The sequence below is a fragment of the Primulina eburnea genome, chromosome 3 (assembly GCF_022965805.1).
Source record: "Primulina eburnea isolate SZY01 chromosome 3, ASM2296580v1, whole genome shotgun sequence".
In the NCBI taxonomy this organism is placed as follows: Eukaryota; Viridiplantae; Streptophyta; class Magnoliopsida; order Lamiales; family Gesneriaceae; genus Primulina; species Primulina eburnea.
In genome coordinates this window covers 6,422,388-6,445,861 of record NC_133103.1, presented here as the reverse complement: position 1 = coordinate 6,445,861, position 23,474 = coordinate 6,422,388, and the positions used below count along the sequence as shown (strand labels likewise).

At 32.3% G+C, this 23,474-nt stretch overlaps 3 protein-coding genes and 1 long non-coding RNA gene across 10 annotated transcripts; all 4 read left to right on the top strand.

Annotated features, from left to right (window-relative positions):
• The first annotated feature begins 4,539 nt into the window (after window positions 1-4,539).
• Window positions 4,540-5,816, top strand: LOC140828123 (defensin-like protein 1). The gene is made up of 2 exons (XM_073191105.1): window positions 4,540-4,634; window positions 5,473-5,816. Exons 1-2 carry the CDS (start codon window positions 4,572-4,574, stop codon window positions 5,647-5,649), a joined length of 240 nt encoding a protein of 79 aa, XP_073047206.1. The 5' UTR covers window positions 4,540-4,571; the 3' UTR covers window positions 5,650-5,816.
• A 3,812-nt stretch (window positions 5,817-9,628) lies between these two features.
• On the top strand, window positions 9,629-10,715 carry LOC140828688 (agamous-like MADS-box protein AGL80). The gene is made up of 2 exons (XM_073191612.1): window positions 9,629-9,995; window positions 10,594-10,715. Exons 1-2 carry the CDS (start codon window positions 9,629-9,631, stop codon window positions 10,713-10,715), a joined length of 489 nt encoding a protein of 162 aa, XP_073047713.1.
• A 1,859-nt stretch (window positions 10,716-12,574) lies between these two features.
• On the top strand, window positions 12,575-19,535 carry LOC140825796 (dihydrolipoyllysine-residue succinyltransferase component of 2-oxoglutarate dehydrogenase complex 1, mitochondrial-like). 4 transcript variants are annotated; one of them, XM_073187761.1, is made up of 15 exons: window positions 12,575-12,672; window positions 12,896-12,967; window positions 13,051-13,125; window positions 13,660-13,720; window positions 13,827-13,854; window positions 15,343-15,413; window positions 16,360-16,437; window positions 16,525-16,580; window positions 16,809-16,853; window positions 16,941-17,231; window positions 17,341-17,435; window positions 18,177-18,267; window positions 18,345-18,455; window positions 18,795-18,989; window positions 19,097-19,535. In XM_073187761.1, exons 2-15 carry the CDS (start codon window positions 12,917-12,919, stop codon window positions 19,286-19,288), a joined length of 1,440 nt encoding a protein of 479 aa, XP_073043862.1. In that variant the 5' UTR covers window positions 12,575-12,672; window positions 12,896-12,916; the 3' UTR covers window positions 19,289-19,535. The 4 variants fall into 4 exon arrangements, with proteins under 4 accessions (XP_073043862.1, XP_073043863.1, XP_073043864.1 ...); XM_073187762.1 differs by having other exon boundaries at window positions 12,608-12,782; XM_073187763.1 differs by having other exon boundaries at window positions 12,608-12,782; window positions 12,886-12,967.
• A 1,643-nt stretch (window positions 19,536-21,178) lies between these two features.
• Window positions 21,179-22,635, top strand: LOC140828122 (uncharacterized). 4 transcript variants are annotated; one of them, XR_012117123.1, is made up of 5 exons: window positions 21,179-21,659; window positions 21,971-22,063; window positions 22,179-22,295; window positions 22,377-22,442; window positions 22,526-22,635. It is a non-coding gene; the product is annotated as an uncharacterized lncRNA (long non-coding RNA). The 4 variants fall into 4 exon arrangements; XR_012117122.1 differs by having other exon boundaries at window positions 22,522-22,627; XR_012117125.1 differs by having other exon boundaries at window positions 22,157-22,295; window positions 22,522-22,601.
• Window positions 22,636-23,474: the final 839 nt, after the last annotated feature.

Genomic DNA, 23,474 nt, shown 5'->3' with positions numbered 1-23,474 from the left:
TCTCTTGTCCTTTTCAAGACCTTGCTGGCTAATTATTAACCACAAGATGTAACCAATTCCCACATGCAATGTTAGATTAGGTAGGGGGCCGTATATCAATAGAAATGACAAATATTATAATATTTTTTTAAAAAAAAAATTGTAAAAGTTTAAATATCACTTGAATACACGCACAATACATACATATAGAGCATTTGATCGGTTCGATCTTATAATCGGACCGAACTGAAATATTTAGCAATAACTGAATCGACTTAATTAATTTTCATAACCGATGAAAACCGAACCGAATTAAAATCGATTGATTCGATTAGTGTCCGAATTAACCGATTAGCTTTTTAAAAAAATTGTGATTTAACTTTAATTATATATATAATTTTTTTAACAATACAGTCTAAAAAATGCATAAAAACATAAAATCACATACATCACAATTATTTAGAATTAGGGCTGATTTTAAAATTAAAAATTAAAAAATATATTAAAACTGGTAAATAATAGTATTTATTATATCGGTTAATTAGGTTAGTCGATTTCAAAATTTTGAAAACCATAATCGAACCAAATTAATCGATATAACCGAATTTTTTTAAATTTGAAAATCGAATTTATGAAATAATCGAATCGAATTTTCGAATTGACTCGATTCAGTCGGTTAATTCAATTTAATCGAAATTTTGCTCACCTCTACATACATACGAAAAGAAAATTAGGCTATCTGAGACCAACTGATCATACAAAACTTGAGAGTGGAAAATTCCTAGAAATGGGGTTCAGTGTTCCCTTATTTTATGCTTTTCTATTGCAGATGAATGTGTCACATGAAGCTTTTGAGGAGAATAAAACTCTGTAACTAAATGAAACTAGATGTTCAGAATAATTAGGAAATGTCAAACCAATTTGAACCGCTCACATCACAGTACGTAGTAAGAGCGTAAAGACCGTAAGTCGAGGGGCCCTGAGGAAACCCTGGCCGAGTGAAAAAGGAAAGAGGAATGTCTAAGCAGATAGGGTGGGAAAGGAATCGTTTGGCTTGTTTTGTTTCGGGAAGATTCAACCGAAAGCGACTTCAATAGATCCATAAAAAAAAAAAAAAAAAAAAAAAAAAAAAAAAAACTAGCTAGTTAGAACATAAAAATTAACGGAATCATAAAAATAGAAAGAGAGCCGAATATAATAAGCACCCATTTCTGAGAAAATCGCTAATTTTGTTCAATTCCATCTTCTTCTTATTCATCAATTTTGTACGTTTTGTTTTATTAAAGTTGCACTTGAACCTATTTAATAGGGCTTAATATGATCAACCTATGTTTTATCTCTTTTTTACTGTTTTTGTCCAAAGCGAAGGGTATTTCGCAAGTTTCGAGCTTAAGCGCTCTTAAACTAGACTGGATTAAGCTTTTTAGAACACTATATGTTTTTGACATTTACATTTTTACTATATACCAAGGACGTAACCAGATTTAATATCTAGATGGGATAAACTAAATACATATCATATATATTTTATATGAACATTTTCATTACTAAAAATCCATGTTTTGAAAGGAAGAATATGAAGATATGGATTTCAAATTTGTTATTTTGAAATCAATTTGATTACTTGAATGGATTTATATTGGGTATGTTTCAAATTCATCTTGTCTTGTTAATGTAATGATAATTATGATGAATTTGAAATACACCTGAAATGGATGACAAGATGGTTATGAAATTTTAAATCCATCATATTGAAATCACTTCTGAAATCAAATCTTCGTTTCAAATCAAATCCTCGTATCCAAGTACAACCTGAATGTGTCAAGATATTTAATAAATTTTAACATATTGTAATTTGTAGAATGTCAATAAATACACAATTGAATAACTCGAAAAATAACAATATATATGAAATACATTGTGCAATTAAATAATTTTAGTTATATCATATTTTACTCAAAAGATTTCTTTTGTAACTCATTTTTATGTTACATATTTTTAGTTTGTTTATAATATTCATGTGAACTTCACTTTATAGACGAATTTATAATAATTCTATAATGCACGATGGATAAACATTTGAGTCAAATATAATTCATGAAACCAATGGGACACTCCTATATATTAAAATTAAGCCCAGAAGTCATTTTCTACCCAAAATGATTCTTCAAATGATAGTAAACAATGGCTTAAACGTCAAGGAAATGTACTGAAGTACAATGTCGATGCATCTGTTTCTGCAGATTCACCAAACATTGGCTATGGCTGCGTTATTTGAAAATCTTATAATGGCATTGTGATTGCAGCAATCTATGATATCTTGATGGGTAATTTTACTTCCACGACAGCAGAGGCTTTGAGCATCCGAGAGGCATTAAGTTGACTCAAAGATATTTGAATGTTGATTGTGTCATTGTTGAATCTGATGCTACGGTTGTGATTGAATCATTGAATTCTTCGGAATGATCAGATTATTTTTCTCTTAAGTTTAATTGTCGAAGATTGTAACACCATCGCCAGACAAATATCATCTTGTACGTTTTATTTTGCATTTAAATCATCGATAAATATATTGTAATTAATCACACATCTTTCATAACACAACGTTTTTGTCGCAGCCTGATCCCTCGATCTATCAGCGTTTAGAGTTAGAGATAGCTAATGCGGATATAACAGTTTGTCCTGCAGGTTCAAGATATGACTCTCATATCTTCTGATATTTTTGTTGGTAGCCGTGCCTCATACTCATGTCGTGTTAGTAATTTCAACACAATTTTGTAATCTTAGAATGAGTATTAGTGGGTGAGGTTATGTTGTAATTGTAATATTCAACTTGCATAAAAAAATTTCTAAAAAAAAAAGGGTTTCTATTTTCTTCATGCTTCTTTATTTTTTACATTGATATGGATGTTTTTGACGTAAACAAATTTTGAACATTTGTTAAAGTCCTTCTCAAGTTAAAGTTTTTGTCCTTTACCATTCATATTTTTTTTTATTATATTGACCATTTCCACATCCATTTCTCCGCAATCATCTCAAACTTCTGTGCAATGGTCAATTGTACACAAATCCAGTCAAGAGATGGTTTAATTGATTTATAAACCGAGTTTGGATTAACCATTTTTACAGGACTAAATTGAACTCGTTAATTATGTAAAATCCTGTTTGCTGCGGCCCGAGGACATGACAAAATTGTATTAGAAACAACCGTAATAGGAAAATAGTGAGAAAAATACTGCACAAGACAAAATGATATATTTGTGAGAGTCACCTCGTGAACATATACGACGAAATTGTTACATATATACGCAAGTTCTCCTAAAAATGTAAGAATCACCTCTGTAGTTTCGGTATTATGAATCCAATTGCGATTAATAAGTCACATCGATCTTGATAATTGGTGTAGAAGATGTTATATTAGTTGGACATAGAATACTTGAATTTGACATATAGAAAACAAGAATGAACATAGAATTGTTGGACATAGGTTTTACAAGTTCTATATTACTTTGAATTTGACCAAGAAATGTGAGTAAAAAGAATCCAAAGTCTGCTTTATTTAGAAATCCAACTGGGGCCATGACTATTTCCCAATTCACATTAAAGTGATCCGATTTCTATGTATCTGTACTTATCCCTTTGCCTAATTAATACTTAAAAATTGCTCAAAATTAATTTCTTAAGACCTAAAACACATGTAGTGCATCGTTGAAGGGTTCATTTCTAATGAGCAACAGTTGAATCCATATTTTATATAATACGAGGTACGAATCTGTCTGATTCGAGTTAAGAAAAATACAATTGTATCATGTTGTATATAAACTTGACAAGGATGATGGTATAATTTGATTGCTCAAGCTAAGTTAAGTTTTTTTTTTTTTTTTGGTTGTATTTGCTTGGATATGCCCAGAATATTTGTCTGATCAACTTTTGATTTTACCATAAAAAGTAATATACTAATTTACAAGGAAATTTAAAAACATGTCAACTCCGTTTGACCCGTTCCAACAAAAGAGTTGGGAGATACGTGGATGACAGAAAATTTGAAGAGGGCCTCAGTACTCCAATTAAATAAGGTGGTAGCTTCACTAAAGTCATACTGCCAAAATTATATGTATCAATAAGTCATTTTCTACATTTCTTTTTATTTAATATTAAAATATAATATTTTGAACATATCTTCTTTTACAAAATCACATCCACATATACATATAACTAGTAATGAGAAGTTTTTTTTTTAATAAAAAAAATAATAAGTAGGGCTCTTGCAAGACGATCTCACGAATCTTTATCTGTGAGACGGGTCAACCCTATCGATATTCACAATAAAAATTAATACTCTTAACATAAAAAGTAATAATCTTTCATGGATGACTTTGGATCATGTGTCTTAACTTAACCAATATACCTATTAAATCAGAACATATATACTAATATCAGTCAAGTGGCAAACTCACAATAAATAAAGTGTACATTGTTTATGGATTTATTTTTCCTGACTATTTCTGCCCGCTCTCCTATAAATACCAACTCCTTCTCAACAAGCCAAAGCATATATATATAACACTATCACACATATTGATATAGCAAAGATGGCTAAATCTCCATTTATAAGCTTCAACATTTTCTTTGCTGTCTTTTTTTGTTTTCTCCTCGTAGCCAGGGGCGGATTTAGTGTAGGACGAACGGGGGCCACGCCCCCCCAAAAAATTTAAAAAAAAATTTTAGTATATAGCGACGGGTTTAACCAAACCGTCGCCGATCTAGATCGGCGACGGTTATTGTCAAAACCGTCGCTATATTGCGACGGTTATTGTCAAGACTGTACGTTGTTAAGAAACGTACGGTTGATGTTTTGTTCAATGTAACCCGAAGAAATTTTGTCTTTTGTAAGCGGTCCCCCCAGTGTCGAAATCCTAGATCCGCCCCTGCTCGTAGCATCAAATGGTTTGTACTCACCACTCATACATGTTCTCTAATCCTCTTCTCTTCTCTTCTCCCAGCTAAACTATAGTGGAAAAACTATTTCTTAGATACATAATAATTGAAAAAAATGAAGGAAAATGAAATACCCTAATAGCTAGCCTTGTTCTTGGCTCAAAATTTCCTTTCTCATTTGATATGTCATCCCGTTTTCAGAATTCATATTCTTCTACTGATATGCATGCATGTTCAAAACATAGCACTTCATGCATGCCTTAAAGTTGTGTCAGGCTTGTCTTATGTTCAATCATGCATTATACGATGTTTTTCCCCTCTATCTGTTTCTTTTAATTTGTTTAATAAAATCTCCTCATTCTTGACGAATATCAAATCAAAAATCTTGTTCAAGTTGGAACATAACATATTGATTCCAAGCCCGTCAGTGCCATTAATTAATTAACCAACTCTGAATTTGATAAACTTTTTCAAGAAAAAGTTATGCAAGAAATTAAAACCCCAGTCCCCACCATGCATGAATTTACAAGCTTTGTTAATTACATGTATGCAGAGATGCAAAGGGCGGAGGCGGCCATCAAACTGTGCGCGAGGTTGAGCCAAACATGGACTGGAATTTGTATCAAAACGGAGAATTGTGACAGACAATGCAGGAGCTGGGAAAGGGCTCGGCATGGAGCTTGTCACCGGAGGGGCATAGGCTTCGCTTGCTTCTGCTACTTTAATTGCTGATCGTAAACTGCTAGCAAGTTATAATGTTTCTTAAGTAATAAAGTGTAGCTTGTTTTTGCTAGCAAGACACGGATCATTTGCTACCTTGAACCATGCTACTTCATTTATGTGAACATGGTCGGATTGTTGCTGTTGGCGTTACTATTTAATATTCCTATTTCATGGCACCATAAATTGTTGATGTGTCACCGAAAGTTGTGTGCGTGTCCGACATGACGTCAAAAATCGAACTAAAATAACTAAAAATTAAAAGTTAATGCATGAAAATTAAACTTTGACCACTTATTGAAACAAAACCTAAAATAGAAATTATTTTATATGCATATTAATATCTTCCTTTATTCTTATTAAATTAGTGATACATAAAGAAAAAAATAGTATGACATATATAAAATTCAATATAACATATATCATGACATACATAAGAATAGTATATAGACATGCGTATGCATTGAATATTGTTACAAAAATATAACATATCAAGCGATGCCTTTGTGATAAAAGATTGACCGTCGACGTCGGCAATCTAATCTATATTTAGTTCAATAATTGAACCTAATTACCTAGCTCATTCAAGTAAAATCTCTAGATTTTGATGATAATCTTGATTTTATATTATGTTTTTATTTATTTGACGGTTGTAATAATGATAATAATTTATCCAAACTGTTCGATCGTAATATGCAATATGTTTTTGAATAATTATAGTGACATTGCATATGCAATTATTTAATTTCTTTTAACCTAAATCACATATCATATTCTGACCAGAAATTCCGTGTATTATTTTCTCATCAGATCATATAAGATATCAACACACGTTAGCAGACGGTGAATCCTATATTACAATGCACTTACTCTTGCGTGTGTCACAACTACACAAATCTCATCACCTGATAGTCTTTATGGAGTCGGTGAACGAGTCAAAATGCAACACTAGTACAGAGTTTCATTGTTGTACCTGTGAGACCCCTCAAATTTTTCTTGAGGTTACATGAATGCAAAAAGTCAAATGATCCATAATGTGCAGTAATTAAAAAAATAATGACGATATTAGTTTTTAAAAGATGAGCCATAAATACAATTTAAAATCAGAGTAGTAAATCAAACCTACAATTATTTCAAAAGTCGGACGAAAAATTTCTACACATTCTTTGCATATTTCCTAGCTTATGATAATTCCAGCTTAGGCTAGGTAGGAACTAGTCAAGGCACCCGATGAGCGACAAGATCTAGAATGTAAAAAATATAACCTCAATTCAACTTCTTTGCATCATTTGACAAAGCTTCTTGAAAATTGGCATGTAAGTTGACTTTATGTTTTAAAATGCATATTTTATGTCAAACTTAAAATTTACATGAATATATTAAAATTATGGTTTTCTAAAATATGATTACTGATTTTTGTGTATTAAATAATTATGAACTGAATGATAGTGATACGTATTCTGAATACCACTGATTACTAATTATTGTTTACTATTAATTACTGACATCACTCTTTAAAGAAGTAACATATATGAGACTAATATCAATTTAACCTCGAAGAACATAATTATTTCAGTGTACTTGTGAAATATGATTATTGTTATTATTGATAACTTAGTTTTCGATTACTGTTATCTGAAAACTACTTTATTATATGTCACACACAGAATCTTCGTTTACATGATGTAATTATTTGGTTTTATTGCTTCAATCGTGACGCATTAAAATTTATTATCGTCCAATTGTTGTCATAGTTATAATACCCTTATTAGACTGATCATACTCAGTTTTGACAACTTAATGATAAAAATCCAAAAATTGAAAATTTAGAGGACATGGTTTCGACCGCGTCAACATTCTAGATAAAAATGAGTAAAGTAAAAAAAAAAATTCAAATTTTTGGACTAAGACCAAAAATCGAAATAGGCCAAGTTATATGACTATTTTTTCGATCGGAACCTATATATTGAATTCGTTATTACTTGCACCAAGGTGTTCATTATAATTAAATTATTTATAAAGCTTCTTCAACGTACTAATGGCATCATTTGATCTGCATCCAACCATGTAATATTTCTCCAGCTCGTTAAATCTTCAAGTGGTGGCATTTCAAAACAATATAATTTGGGTTTGTTTTCTAATGTTAACTCGATCAGTCGATTGTAAGATCCTCATTAGCAAAAGTATTTTCAAGAATATAATCTTCTAACAAGTTCATATATCCCATATTAATCAAGTCGAGTTGATCATATATATGAATAATGTACCTTTCGTTGAATCATCTACACCAACATGACAATGATCTCGTGAATCCGATCGAACTGTATGATTTAAATGGTTTTATTAATTCATCAACCAGTACCCTTGGATCTAACGAACTAGAAAATTACATATTCAGCCAAAATTTATTCTGAATTCAATGTAATTATTAAGTAGGAAAACTCCAAATGATGTGATTATTAAACATGGGAAAAAATTCGCACCAAAATTAAAGCAGCCTAATAATATAGTCCAAATGATTTATTATTTCTATACGGAAATGGAGCAGTACTAATTGTGAAAATCAAGGTAGCCTTTTGGCCTTCTTCGCCGGCGGATCGGAAATCTTTGAAAGAGACAGCAAAACTTCTTGAAATTAATCTTACTTTTGGGGAAAGTATTTAGATCATAGGGTAAATATTGATGAGTCAAGAACCATCTTCATTAAGTCTACTAGCAAACAAAAGTGGCTGCACTTTTATATGGTGACTACTGCATGTCTCGAATCAGCTGGAACAAGACGAGATTCATCAATCACTAGATGATGGTGTTTGAGCTCGGGATGTCGATAGTTTGACGGGTTTAATCAGGATGATCGATGGAAACTTTTGTAATGAAACATCTAAACTATCTATAAAATTCGTTCTTATTTATCGATACATAAAAAAATCTAGGTAGTTTGGTGGGTACCGAATGAATTATGAATGTTCAAGTCTACATTTTTATTTTACACTTATTGTATCTTTGTAACATTTAATTATTTTCATACTTGAGTTGAAGAAAAAAATATGAATTTGTGAGAGAACTTGTGCAGATTTTTTGTCCTCTAATCGATCAAAATTCTAGTTGTTTAGTTTTCATGGTCATAATTATTTGATTAACCAATGATATATAGATGCATATGAAAACTTGTTGTTTATTATTATTATTATTATTATTATTATTATTATTATTATTATTATTATTATTATTATTATTATTATTATTATTATTATTATTATATACATCACTTGGATTTTTTTATAAAAAAAAAACTTACTCCGAAAAATCAGCTTAATAACAAGTAAAATAAAATTCCAGTAAAAAAAATATATTTATTTTGTGAAAACTAATATACATTAACTTTTGCGGTCAAATTAAATTTTATTATAATTAAAATAATATGTATACTATTCGTATTCTGATCCTTCCATATTATGTACAAAACCTGGTATTTTCCTATATGTAATTTTAAAAATCTTATAATAGCATAAATCGTAAATATTTTTCTATATATTACGAATATTTAGTTACTTTGTCAGGTTGACTTCACCATATGTTGGCAATTCCTTACTCATTAGGTTTGAAATTTCCATATACATTAAATTGTTCAAAATTTTGAAAATATTTTAATAAACTTTGAACACATTTCAAAGAGAGTTATATTTTATCAAAAACATATTCCACAATTATTTCTGTGTGTATAGGCTGAAAATGAGTAATCTTTTTATCGCGGTTAATATTCATATTATTTTATCTCGATTATGTCGTGCTACATTAAATTTAACATCTACATAATTATTCGAGTAACGGGATTAAAAAAAAAACTCATATATTACCACATATCAACATGCATATATTTTATGCAAAACACACATCACTTAGTTTTAATAATCTGATTCTAATTATAAATATGGACATTTAACTAAGTGAAAAATCACATAAACAACATATATCATAACTCTACTAAAAAATGCCGAAGAAAATAATCAAACACGAGAAGATCCCCGATGAGAAACAGAGGAATAAAGTTTACAAGAATAGGCCAGAAGGGTTGTTGAAAAAAGTGAAAGAATTGTCAATCCTATGTGGAATCGACGCGGCAATCGTGATACACAAAAGAGATGAAAACAATGCAACCTTTTGGCCTTCTCCCGAGGTCTATTTGGAGAGAATGCAAAATTTTTTGAACTTTTCTGCTGTTGAAAGGGAGAGGAAAATGGTGACACATGACAGATATTTGGACAAGAGAGTAGTCAATGAATCAAGGAATCTCTTCAAATCACAAAAGATGAATAAAATCTTGGAGGGTGAATTGGTGACAGATGAACTAACTAATGGTAAGAGTTCATGTGAACAACTCAACTTAAATCATGTGAACAACATGAATTTGCTCGCGGATGACATGCTCGAAAAAATTGATAAAATCATCTATGATTTTTTAAATCATATATATAAGAGATACTTTGTTATTTTTTATTTAAATTAAATTATTTTTAAAAAAATCGGGTTAGTCGGGTTGATCGGATTAATCGGTTCGTGTTCGAGTTGGGAGTTTTTGGTTGGATAGGGTTCGGATCGTGTTCGGGTTGAACAGTTTTTAAATAGTACTATGCACCGACCCGACTCGTCCGAGTTGACACCCCTAACTTAAAGTAATCAACAACCAGGAATAGGTCTCTTACGATACGGTCTCACGAATCTTTATTAGTGAGACGGGTCAACCATACCAATATTCACAATAAAAAATAATACTCTTAGCATAAAAAGTAATATTTTCATGGATGACCCAAATAAGATATATGTCTCACAAAATACGACTCACGAGACCGTCTTATACAATTTTTTGCCAACAACCAGAGTGGATCACTCGTATAAGTACTTCCAGTAATAATACATTTTTCAATTTCATTTTTGGTATTTGAGTAATTTAAAAAGCTAATGCAATTGATCAACCTAAGATATCTAAAGCTTCTGATCCTTTAATTTTTCTCAATGACCTGAATTTCGTAAAAATCGTAAAAATTCCAACCATTTACTTGCGCAAGTACATTGATTAGCAGCAATAAATATTACATATTTTCGAGTAGCAAACCGTCGATTCTATAACTGATGTTATAAAAAAGATTATTTGATTGATTTTCATGAATTCCAAAAATTGAGCTACATCATTTTTGGTACAATCTCACATTTTCAATGGTGCAAGAGAAATAAGTTTTTTTTTTTTTGAAATTTGTTATCATCAACATTCATAATCCTTTCATCGGTTTCACAACGAACGCATGTACATGCCCCAAGTGAGTGTCTGGGTTGATAGAACATGTGAATAATTGACCATTGATCATAAGTTCGATTGTTTTATCAATATTTTCTCTACCAAACTTGTCACACATGCTCTGCCTAGTATGGTTTAGTTGACTAACATGATTTGTAGGTTATTGTGTTAGTTCGAGAATTTATTCAGTGTATATGATGAGTTCACACGTCATAATAATAATAATAATAATAATAATAATAATAATGCATGGAATTATATGTTAGGATGATCATGATTGGAACAAGTTTAAGCCCAGCAGCCTCAACAGCCCAATCCCAATATTTGTTGCCAAATGCGACTCGATACTTGTTTGACTTCACCCACTTGATATATTTGAAAATTTGTTCATTTAAAAAAAATATTGTCAGATCATGCAATAATAATGATAAAAATACTAATATTATTAAAAATGATAATAATAGAAAATACTGAATTTTCCATTGTAGATTACATGTTTATTATTAAAATAAAAACGGTGAATTAAAAATAAAAAAAATGTAATAGCCATGACTCCTAAGTGACATGTTCCTTGTGTAATTCATTATTTTGAAATAGCTTAGGGATGTGAATAAATTTGATATGGTAAAAGTCTAGGAATGTAAACGAATTGAATCGAATTTTAAGAAATTTTCAGTATTCGAGCTCGAATCCGAAAAACATATTCGAAGCTCGATTCGAAACTCGAATTTTTATTATTTTCGATTCGAACTCGATTCGAATTGAGGTTCGAGTTCGAATTCGATTCGACTTAATAACATTATATATATATATATATATATATGTACTTAATAATATTTTATTTTTTTTAAATATAATGTTAAGGTTCGCGAATAATCGAACAATATAATTTTAGCTCGAATTCGATTAGAAAAATATTCGAACATGTTCGAGTTCGGCTCGAATTCGAAAATTTTGAATTCGAACCGGCTCAAAAGTTCGTGAACGTGTTCGGTTCGTTTACACCCCTAAGTAAAACCCAACATTGTTCATGCGTAAGAATGTAGACGTATACTAGCCCCGATTTGTTTAAATCTAAAGCTACACTCGTCTTGATCATATCCAAAGTTATCGAATTTAATTTATTAGACGTTTTAGATAAATTATATTAATAATATTGTTTTATTATCCTTTTTTTAACTATATTTATAATAAGAATTAAATAAAAAATTTAAAGATTCACTACATTTTATTTACACATCAATGAAACTCGCAAAAAGTCGAAGAACATGCCACAAATGAAGGCTTCAATCCACCAACATGATGTAATGTTACACAGATTCGGATTGAATATTATAAAATCAATTCTCAAACCAAAGAATAAAAAGATCGTGTTACTCAGTTCGATCTAAAAAACGAGTCATATTCATATTATGTTGTCAAAATCTTTTATCACTTGGATGTATGATACATATCTTAGTCATAAGATTAACCATTACATTCCAATTTGCATAATATATTTAAATATTTTTTAAAAAAATATTTAAATATAATTCTATTTTATAGAGATGACTTGTGGATTTTTTTTTTAAAAATAATTCTGATGAACTATTTTTTAAAAAAATATCAAAAATCAAGTTTATTTTATAGTTTTTTCCGATGACTTGATAGTATTGAAGGTAATAATAGAATGAAGGAGGCGTGCAGTTGATTCCTTTATTCGCGAAGATCTCACACATCTGGGAGGACTATTGCTTTTCCAGGTACTTCTACCCCCCCCAAATCCAGACTTTTCTTCTAGCTTCCACATCGCATTTCTCGAAACCCTACCTCTGTTAGTCAATCAAGCCTCTCGATTTTTTTTTCATTTTTGGTAAGCCTTGCCTCCGAGATCCGTTTAGCATTTTTCACATACTTTCTTTGATTTGCTTGTTTTTCATTTTTTCCCTGTTTCGTTGTGGGTTTTGATTAATTAGGGGTTTTTAGGTGGTAAAAGTCAGAAGCGTGATGTTGGGTGTTTTAAGGCGGAAAGCCGCGTCAGGTGCCTCGTCTACTCAGGTACTTTCCTCATGTTTTACTTGTGTATGGATTGTTATACGTGTGTGTATTGCTGTAACATGTCTCGGTTGCTTTTGGAACAGGTTTTTGGGGTGTCGTTGGGTAAACTTAGGCTGGCTGCTTTTACATCAAGAACTTGCTCCGCTCTCTCAGAGGAGGTAATTTCTCTGGCATGTGTATTGATATGAAAGTATAAATGATTGATGAGTGATTGAGTGTGTGAAATGGTGATGGTGAAGTTCTCTTTTCATGTTTTCAATTGGTTTATGTTGACGATGCTGATGGGATGAGATATTTGATTCTATTTGTTGTAGTCTCACTTAGATATTCAATTTTAGTTCATCTTTCATGTTATATACTTTTGATTGGTTAAATCATGTTTCATCCGAACAATTTTTTTCGTTACAGAATATCCTAGTTTTATGGTTTTGTGTCGTAGACTTGTAGTGATTGGTGATGTGCAGTGATATTGATGTATTTATGTATCTTTATTTTCAATGGCTATTTCATTCATAGCAGCTCTATGAGATGATATTTTGTTAAGGGTGATCATGATTCATGTGCTACTACAACAATGTAGTATATTGGAGTGATATAGATTGTTGAATTGTGCTATTATAGTTTCGATGAAACTAATCAGATTGATTTTGGTGATCCACTCAATTTCGCTTTTGTTATGAGCATGTGAATAGGTCGTATATTTCGAGAGGGGAGTTGGCCATGTTCAAAGTTATTCTTGCCTCCCTTTGGCTGGTACGTGCATATATAGGTCAAACTATAACTCTGATCAGATTTGATTATTTCTATCAATAACTCTGATCAAATTTGATGATTTCTATTAATTTGTATTTCGTCACAGGACACATAATTAATTTGACTTCAAAAAGGTTAGTGATATATATTTAATGTTTTTTGTATAATTTTCCATGGTTATTTCCTTGTTCAGGTAACATTTTGTAGTTATTGTAGCATGATTTAAAATTTGGCTATTGGAATTGTGTTCTCACACTTGCTTCATATGTTCTCAGTGTATGGTACTATTTTATGATTCTGAAAATAGTTTGACCAGCAACCAGTTTAGTTATGGCTGATAATGGAGCTTTAATATACAATTGATGGCTGTGGCACATGTGTTGCATTTGTACAATATAATATATGATTATTACATGTTGCACATGGTATAATTCTTGGTTTAATATCTTAGTTATAATATCCTATAAAATGAATAAAATAAATTGGACTTACCTCCCTCTTCATGCATCATTATGAATATTGATCTCTCATTAGCAAACATATATACGCTAACATCCAAACTCATGTATTCTTCCTCATTGGTTAAAAATCAATTGATTGAAAACATTAGTCAGTAAATATCGCAGTGACATAATTATTTATAAAGTATCCACGATAAACCAAACATGTTCGTTCATTTTATTTGCAATGCTGATAAAGTTGAATTTTTAGTTTTTGAAATTATAAAAATTGATTTTAAGAGTAAATAAAAGTTGTTCTGAAAGCTACTCCAAACACTAACCAAATTCCGAAAAAGTTAAAATAATCCAATCATTTCTCTTTGCTGCCATATTATAAAGCTCATACATCACCCCAAGCATTCACAATTAATCATTAGTGTTTAGTATGAAAAGATCGAACCAAAACGTTTTGTTCTAAAATATTAAAATGACATCGTCACACATAATAATGATTACCCAATTGTTCGTAAATTTGGATGACATGATTAATGTGGTATACAAATACAAACAAATAAAAATAATAGAAAGATAAGAAGTCGAAAAAAATATCCCAAGAGCAGAAAGCAAGGCTATTGTTGCATGCACCTATGCACACATCGCTAATTAACAAATTTCAGGTTCACCTCATAAAGAACCCAAGTCATGCAAATTCTAACTTTTCTAACAAAACCAAACGGGCTATGAAAAATTGTCTCATAAATAGATTTTCGATGAAGGTTTCCATGAAATTTGGGGTGAGAGGAACTTTGTGGGATGAGGGAGGTAGTTTTTCCCCATTTTTTATGGGATGGGGAAGGATATTTTGTGTGAATATGGTAGATGTGGTAGGGACTTTTGTGGAAATCTGAAATTTGGTTCACCAAACATACCAACGGTTGTTATGGGGTGCTCAAGTTTAATATATAGTAATAGATATCAACTAAACCTACCATGGTATCTGGTGGTCACAGGGCACCGGCTGCCAAATGACATTATTGCTGCCATCTACTTTCTTCTGTCATGAGAATTAATATCAAACCCTCATTCCCTCTTGTCTATTTGGGTCGGCAACAGACTGAAGAAAGATAAGCAATTGGTCGAAAAAATTTAGCTAATAAATTTTATGCTTTGTATACTTTGCAGGGAAGCTGTTAGCTGTCTTCAGCAACCTGTCACCTTGCAAATCTGGAGCAGGCCGTTCTGTTCAAACGGTGGTATAAATTCTCTTGAGCATCAGTATTTCTATTCTCCTGCATACTTTTTAGAATTGGTAATAAATTGTTAGGTTGGGACTTGGACAACCTTGGTAGCATTCCAGTTACTGCTTAAATGTGATCTTTGTATTTAATTTTACTATAATTATTGGGATTGGATTTTGCTTTGTGACTGTAAAAGTTTCGTCAGATTAGTGTAGCAAAACCAATTAAAAGAATTGGAATGATGATGAATAACACCATTTTGAACTCTTACTAGAGATAGAATATTATCAGAATTTGATTTAAAATTATACTCGACTCTTCATTATGGCTTAAGAAGGTCACTTTCCAAGCCATAAGTGGGAAATGAATGGATTGATGTTTAGAGTTTATAGAGTATTTCATAGTTTTGCTTTGACCAGTTGATGTATTTGCTTCAAATTAATATTCTAATGGCTTTAGGTACAGGAAAGACTGCTGACATGAAATGCCGAGCTAGCTAATCTTGTGGGGATGTGTCCTGGTTTTTTATTTTTCTGATATTCAGAGGACTATTTGCATTTTCTTATCTTCGAGTTCAGTTGTTACTTAAAGAAATGCAAAAGCAGGACAGTGTTTTCTTATCATATTTAAATATGTCTTTTGTAAAATTCTGAAACCACCATACGATGTTTATACTTTATAGTAATGAACTCACTTTTAATCTAATGTGCAAAACATTAGGATGAATGCTAATGGTACGTAAAGTTGCATTTGTGCCGACATAGACTCGCTATACTTCCTGAAGTTGTGCTATCTTTTATTCTCGTTATATACAGTGAAATGGGTGTACTATAATTTTGGAACCCGTAAGTGGGATACAGCTACTCCATAGTGGAATTTGGGATGAATGTATCTACGAGCAGGAAAGCTATTCTTCCCTTCATCTTGCTTTTAAACTGTTCTCTTGTCTATACTTGAACAGGAGGAGATCTTGTTGATGCTGTTGTCCCGTACATGGGTGAATCGATAACTGATGGCACATTAGCAACATTCTTAAAAAGTATGTCTCCCCTTTGTGTGGCAAATTTCTTTTCACCTGGAATTATGATATGATGGCCAAGCACACGCTGAATGGTGTTTTGTGCAGAACCTGGGGACAGAGTAGAAGTTGATGAGCCCATTGCTCAGGTCGAAACAGACAAGGTACTTGTTACAAAGAATTGGTTTCAGACTTTTGCTGCCAGCAGCTTCTGTTAAAACCAATCCTGAAAGTATGAATAATCGTCATCATTTACTTATTAGTAAAAAATGGAACGTGTTGCAAATTTATGTGGCATTTATTTACAGCATCTAATTGAAGTATCTTTTTGACGTTGGAAGTTTTCATGGGACCATGTGGCTAACAGTTCTCTTTATTTTTTGCCTTCCCAGGTCACAATTGATGTCAGTAGTCCTGAAGCAGGTGTGATCCAAAAGGTATAACTTCTTTGACTTTGGACCAATACTTTATCTCCTTGGATATGATACTGTTGTTGATATTTATTTTTCTTCATATTTCTATAGTTCATAGCTAAGGAAGGAGATACTGTGGAACCTGGCACCAAGATTGCAATTATATCAAAATCTGCTGAAGGTGCAACACACGTAGCACCTTCTGATGATAAGCCAGCTGACAAAGCTGCTCCACCACCATCTCCTGCCAAAGATAAAAAGGAGGAGCCAACGCCCAAAGAGGAACCAAAGCCCAAAGTGGAGACAAAGCCTGTATTAGAAAAGCCTAAAGGAAGTTCTCCACCACCTTCCAAAGCCTCAGCGATGGAACTCCAGCTACCCCCTAAAGAAAGGGAAAGACGAGTGAGTTTCAATTTTTTATCTAAAGATATTGATGCTCTTCAACAGTTTTATAATCATATTCTCATGAAATATTTTGGGAGTATAACTCTTGAATCCTCTCTGATGACAGGTTCCTATGACAAGGCTAAGAAAACGGGTTGCCACACGATTGAAAGATTCCCAGAACACATTTGCGTTGTTGACAACATTCAATGAAGTTGACATGTAAATTATGTGCTGTTGTTAGGGTTTTAGTTTATTTGCTTCTATGTTATCGTTTGTTTTGAACTTTTCTGTTAAAGAGCCAATTGGGATGCATCTGATATTCAAGATTTCTATTTCAATAGGTTAGTCATGTTTGAAATAATTCTCACTTTGCTGGGGTTGGAGTATTCCAACCTGGCAGTTATACAACCTAAAACGACCAAATAGAGTATATTTTACAGAATAAATTTGTATCTTTGCTCATGGTTGGTTCTTGGACAGTGGGAGGTATGTGGAGCGTTTGTGTGTGTGCATGTTTGAAAAAAAGTTTGTGTGATTGGATGGAGACACTCCTAAAATATTTGTTTCTTTTGTGTGTTATAATTTGTTCAGGCGTTAGGTTTTCCATGATTGGGTTTGGAGTTTCTAAATGCTTGCGAAAGTTGGTGTTTATGTTGATATCTTAACTTCAATTGTCAATACAACCCTTTATTGTTCAGCTAAACTGTTGAGACAATTAATGCAAGATAACTGATCAAGACTTCTATTTGATCTTATGTTCCTGAATTACGTTTGGGAAATGTCTTGCCTGTTATTTCATCAAATGCCATCAATGTGTCTTGAGTGTTAATCCTTTTATAATATCAATTAGTAAGAATCTTAGTTGCTCTGTTACTTGGTAGCCAGTGAGGAGGTTGCATGTTCTTAACACTGGATGATCAAATATATGACATTTTCTGCTTCCTTATTTTCTTGTAACAGGAGTAATTTGATGAAACTTCGTTCCGATTACAAAGACACTTTTCTTGAGAAACATGGAGTAAAGCTGGGATTGATGTCAGGATTTGTGAAAGTATGTTAATATCTCGTAGTCTTGTTCAATTTTCACTATACATACTTAGAAATGACTTTGCTCTCTATGGGTTTCAGGCAGCTATCAGTGCCTTGCAGAAGCAGCCGATAGTGAATGCCGTTATTGATGGCGATGATATAATTTATAGAGACTATGTCGATATCAGTATTGCTGTTGGTACCCCAAAGGCAAGATTTTAGAATTTTGTTTTTGTGACGTTTAACACGTGATAAGAAGAAATGGTTCATAGGTTGTTTCTTGCCTTCTGAAGTTGGCCTAGGTCACCAGAGGGAAAATTCATATTTCAGAAGAGAAATACGATTTAACTTTTTAGAAAACAAGATCTTTTAACATTTTAGAAAACAAGATCAAATATGTAAGACAAATAGCGAATCCATCTACTTGATCGACCGCAAAATGGAGGATGGTTTCCTCAGCAACAACATAACTCACACCCATATATTTGCTGGTACCCATCTAAGATAAAAATGCTTCTTAGCTAATTAACTAACTCTAGATCTCCATAGGGTCTTGTTGTTCCCGTTCTCCGCAATGCCGAAAGAATGGATTTCGCTGAAGTCGAGAAGGCAATTAACACTCTTGGGAAGAAGGCCAATGATGGCACCATCTCAATAGATGAAATGGCTGGGGGCACATTTACAATTTCCAATGGTGGCGTCTATGGAAGCCTTTTAAGTACTCCCATCATCAATCCTCCTCAGGTTTGTTCCTAATTCAAGCTTCCTGTTTTGGTTGGCTGATAGGCTTGTTTCACTCATCTCTAGACACTTTTATGATCATCCAAACCGTATTTGTTTTGAAATTGCAGTCTGCAATCCTCGGAATGCACTCAATAGTGAACCGTCCCATGGTTGTTGGAGGTAACATTGTACCAAGACCAATGATGTACATTGCGCTGACATATGACCACCGGCTTATTGATGGGAGAGAGGCAGTGTTCTTTTTGAGAAGAATTAAAGACGTTGTGGAGGATCCTCGTAGGCTGCTGTTGGACGTATGAGAACCCTGTTGTTGACGGTACTTTCATTTCAGTTCATTTCTCTATTATACCTGAGCTCAAATGATATCGAGTTCGGAAGATTACCCCAATAAATGCTTGAAAGTTTTGTAGTGATCACTGAATGCACTTGTGCGTTAAATCTCTTTTTGTTGCGGCTTTCTGTGTTCAAATTTGAATGAGATCTCCAAATGCAGAGACTTCCAAATATTTCTCCTTTCCATTATCAAAACCTCGTATTTTGCTACAAGGATTGTGTTTGTTAACTGACGTGTTTGCGCCTATGTGATTCTTTATTCGAAAACGTGTAATCTGGTTAAATAGTATCACAAGATTTTTGTTTTCGTTTAGTTGAATGTCATTTGTACACACGTATTTTAGTATGATATTCTTATAAAATTGATTCTTATTGATAAACATTTGGACACATTATCTAGTTTTCCGTAGTTACAAAAAGGCCCGGTGATACATGAATAATTTAAATATAATGTATAAATAGTTTTCATACTATATATTTACATATACTTAAATTGGATTAATATATCAAATTTACAGAGAGCCAAAGAAATAAAAACATTATTTTTCCGTAAATAGATTCTTTTTTAATATTAATAAAATTCAAACATCGACTGTGGTGTACTTAGGCATTGCTGTCACATTGCAAAGCAGAAGGAAAAACAAGAACCATTTATTATTTTTAAAATCATTTATATTACGCCTTCTCGAAAAAAGAATGCATACAGCTTATTAAAAATGCTTAATTTTGACCATCAAAAAAAAAAAAAAAAAAAATGCTTAATTTTGTGTGGCTAAATGCTAACAACGCCATCGGTAATATTAGCGAGGGACTACTTTATACTTAACGACAGTGAGACGGAACAACGTTCGCCCGCGCTAATAAGTCTTTTGCGACGGAAAAAGCACAACGATATCTTAACTTTAAGAAGATGTGGGGAAGTCTTTTTGGAATAGATTTCCATGCAATTGTCCGCTTATCGTAAGCTGATAAATTTGACAAAATTGCCCAAGCTTCCGACCAATGTTGCAAGAACTACATATTGCACATGACCCCTTCCAACTCAATGACTAATTTACCCTTGTATTTTCCTTAGTTACCCATATTTCCCAGGGTACTTTGTCACTTCACTTGTGCAAGGTTTAAAAAAAAAAACCGAACCCTCACATATGATGGAACTTTCGAATTATTGGCATGGCTAACCTCCAGTAACTAACAAACGATATGCATTGCAAATTACCAAAATAGAGAAATAAACAAACAAACAAAGGAGCTCTTGGCTTTTTGCTAATGTTTCACCTGAAAATATAACGTGGTTTAAAGAAGAAGAGAGGAAGAACAAATCGAGCCCCCTCCTCTCTCTTGATCTCTCCTCTTCTTCTGTTGATCATCACAGATTTGATCAGCCTTTGATGTTCATTTGCTACATTTTTACCAACGGAAAGCTATCGAAAAGCTTATGGGACGCTCAAGGACTCCACGAAGGTCGGCCTTGCCAAGGTCAATAGTGATTTCAAGGTATGTTTCGCAAACACGAAACATATTCGTCTACACGAGCACATGCATGAAACACGATTATATCTTGGATTCATTGGGTTTCTTGATCGTTTATATGTCAAGGATTTCGATACTTCGATTGTCAAAGCCATGAATCACGTTGAACGTCCTACAAAGGAACAATATGTTAGAAGTGAGTGCAGCACTGTTTATTTTAGGTTCTATATTTGGTTTCATAACATGAAAATTAAGACAAGATTCATGTAAGAATCCCTTTGGGTTTGAGGTTATATTATTATTTTTCCTTTGTACAAATTTGAAAATTTCTGCGAAAATATGGGATTTCTGATTGATTACTTGTTAATTTATTTCAGATATCTTTGCAGCAGGATCTGTCAGTCTCACGTCCAGGAGCAGATGTTGCCTATTGCATTCATGCACTTTCAAAAAGATTGTCCCAAATGCTAACTGAATTGTAAGACTACATTTCATCTTGTTTTCTGCCTTATTTTGTTTTCGATTTCGTGTCTATAATATACCAAAACAGAACTTAATTTTCCTATGAATTTTGGTTAGTTTAATGTTGAATCTGTATGCCTATTTGTTTCCTACCATTCAATAATGTTATCAAGAAATGAAACAAAAGGCAATATTGTGAAAACACCTAAGCATATGATTCTGATATTTTAGTTTATCTGTGAGTTAATTCTATTCACATGATAACAACCGAGTAAGTTTCATGTGGCTGTAAAAACTTTGATCGTTTGGCAGATCCTAGCTTCAGAGAAGAAGTATCGTGCTACTCACAAAGTGGACCTTTGTTTGAAGTTTCCAGTTTCAGAGATGGCTCAAGTGCTTTAGGTAAAAATTCATTTTCTTGACAGTGCAACCATACGAAAAACAAGCCTCCCGAAAAGTACTTCCGATTCATAGTACCGTAAAACTTTTTTTTGATCTGATTCAACTTGGGATTGCTCGGCCTGGATCCGAACATATGGCCTCTTTCTTGAAGAAAGACTAGAATGTTTTCAAACCTTGAACTGTGATATCGAATCAGATTAAGTAGCAAAATCATTAGTTGGAGGATCCAAGGTGTGGTTACAAATTGTTAAATTTTTCGATTTTAATGTTCGGTTTAGATTCTTAAAATCCTATGTTTTTAATTACATCAGGCAAATAATAAAACACAGATCTTGAGTGCTAAAGAACTGTTGAGGAAGCTACCAGCATTGCAACAGCTTCTGTATCGACTTGTTGGTTGTCAGGTAACCTTTAATACTTCCCCGAATTGATTCGGATGACCAGTTGGTGACTGTTTAGCATCATTTTGTTTCGTTTATGTTATATTTGATATTTAGTCTTGTTAAAAAAAAAAATCAGCCGGGACGAGCAGTCAGCCGCAACTTTCCCATCCAGTACGCCCTTGCATTGGTTTTGAAAGAGAGCTTTAAAATTTATCGAGCCATCAACTATGGAATCATAAATCTTCTTGAGACTGTATAGTCTCAAACAATGCTTAAAAGATAATGTTGCTGGATCAAAAGTTTGGTTTAGTGACAGAATTTAAATATAATGCAGTTTTTTGAAATGCCTAAACAAGATGCAGTGAGGGCTCTTGATATTTACAAAAGAGCTGGAAAACAGGTCTATATTTGACAAGAACTGTTAAAGGATCTATGTGTTTTCGATATGCAATTGAGTCAGATATTTCTTATCCGTGTAGACAGAACTTCTAGCCGATTTTTATGGTTTCTGCAGAACGTTGGATCTTGCCAGGACCTTTGAGTTTCCAATGTTGACACAAGGTTCGCTTCTTTCGTATTCTCTAAGTCTAGAATCTTTAGGTTGAGTTTCTCCATTTGTGAGAAAGTGGATTTCTTGAATCAGCCGTTTGTGTTACTGGACTTGTATTTCTTGAAATTTTGGGCTTGTAAATTTGTAATTTAAAGAGAGGCTTGTGTTTCTTACTTCCATAAGTTGGGCAGTATGAATTTGAAATAATCCTCCATTTTTATTTTTATTTTCACTCAAAAAAACATATTACATAAAAGTAGTAGAATAGCTTTTGGAAGGTAAAAAATGAATTAAAACTGAAACTTATGCTAAGAAATCTTGAAATAATTTTTTTAAAAAATTGAATATATTGTCTGTTTTGGACAAATATGCAGGAACTTTAGTTTCACAAATAGCTAGCTTGGAGTAATAGAAGTAAATGATTTCGTGATAGGAATTTTGTTTTTAAATCTTGGTCAACTATTTATTTTTAAAAAAAATGATATTTTTAATTGTATTTTCAAATACACCTAAGGTTGTCAATTTATTAAAAAAATGTCAAGATATACACTTGAAAAGATCAATTTATTGAGCATGCATTTCTTAGGGTGATAAAGACATTACTAATAATAAATCAAACAAATGGATATAAAGTTGTGGATTGCCACATTTTGTTTAGAGTCGTCTCAACTCTATTTTTAATTTGATTGATTAAGTGGAATACTATCCAGGTTCATCACTTTGTTCTCAAAGTGTTGTTTGTATAAATTTTTGTAAAATAAAATATTTTGATTTTAATATATTAAACTATCACTAATTTTTTTGAAATGATAATATAAAAAAAAATCCATTTTTTTAAATCATAAATTATATGGGTAATGTCCTCTAGATGATGAATTTCAC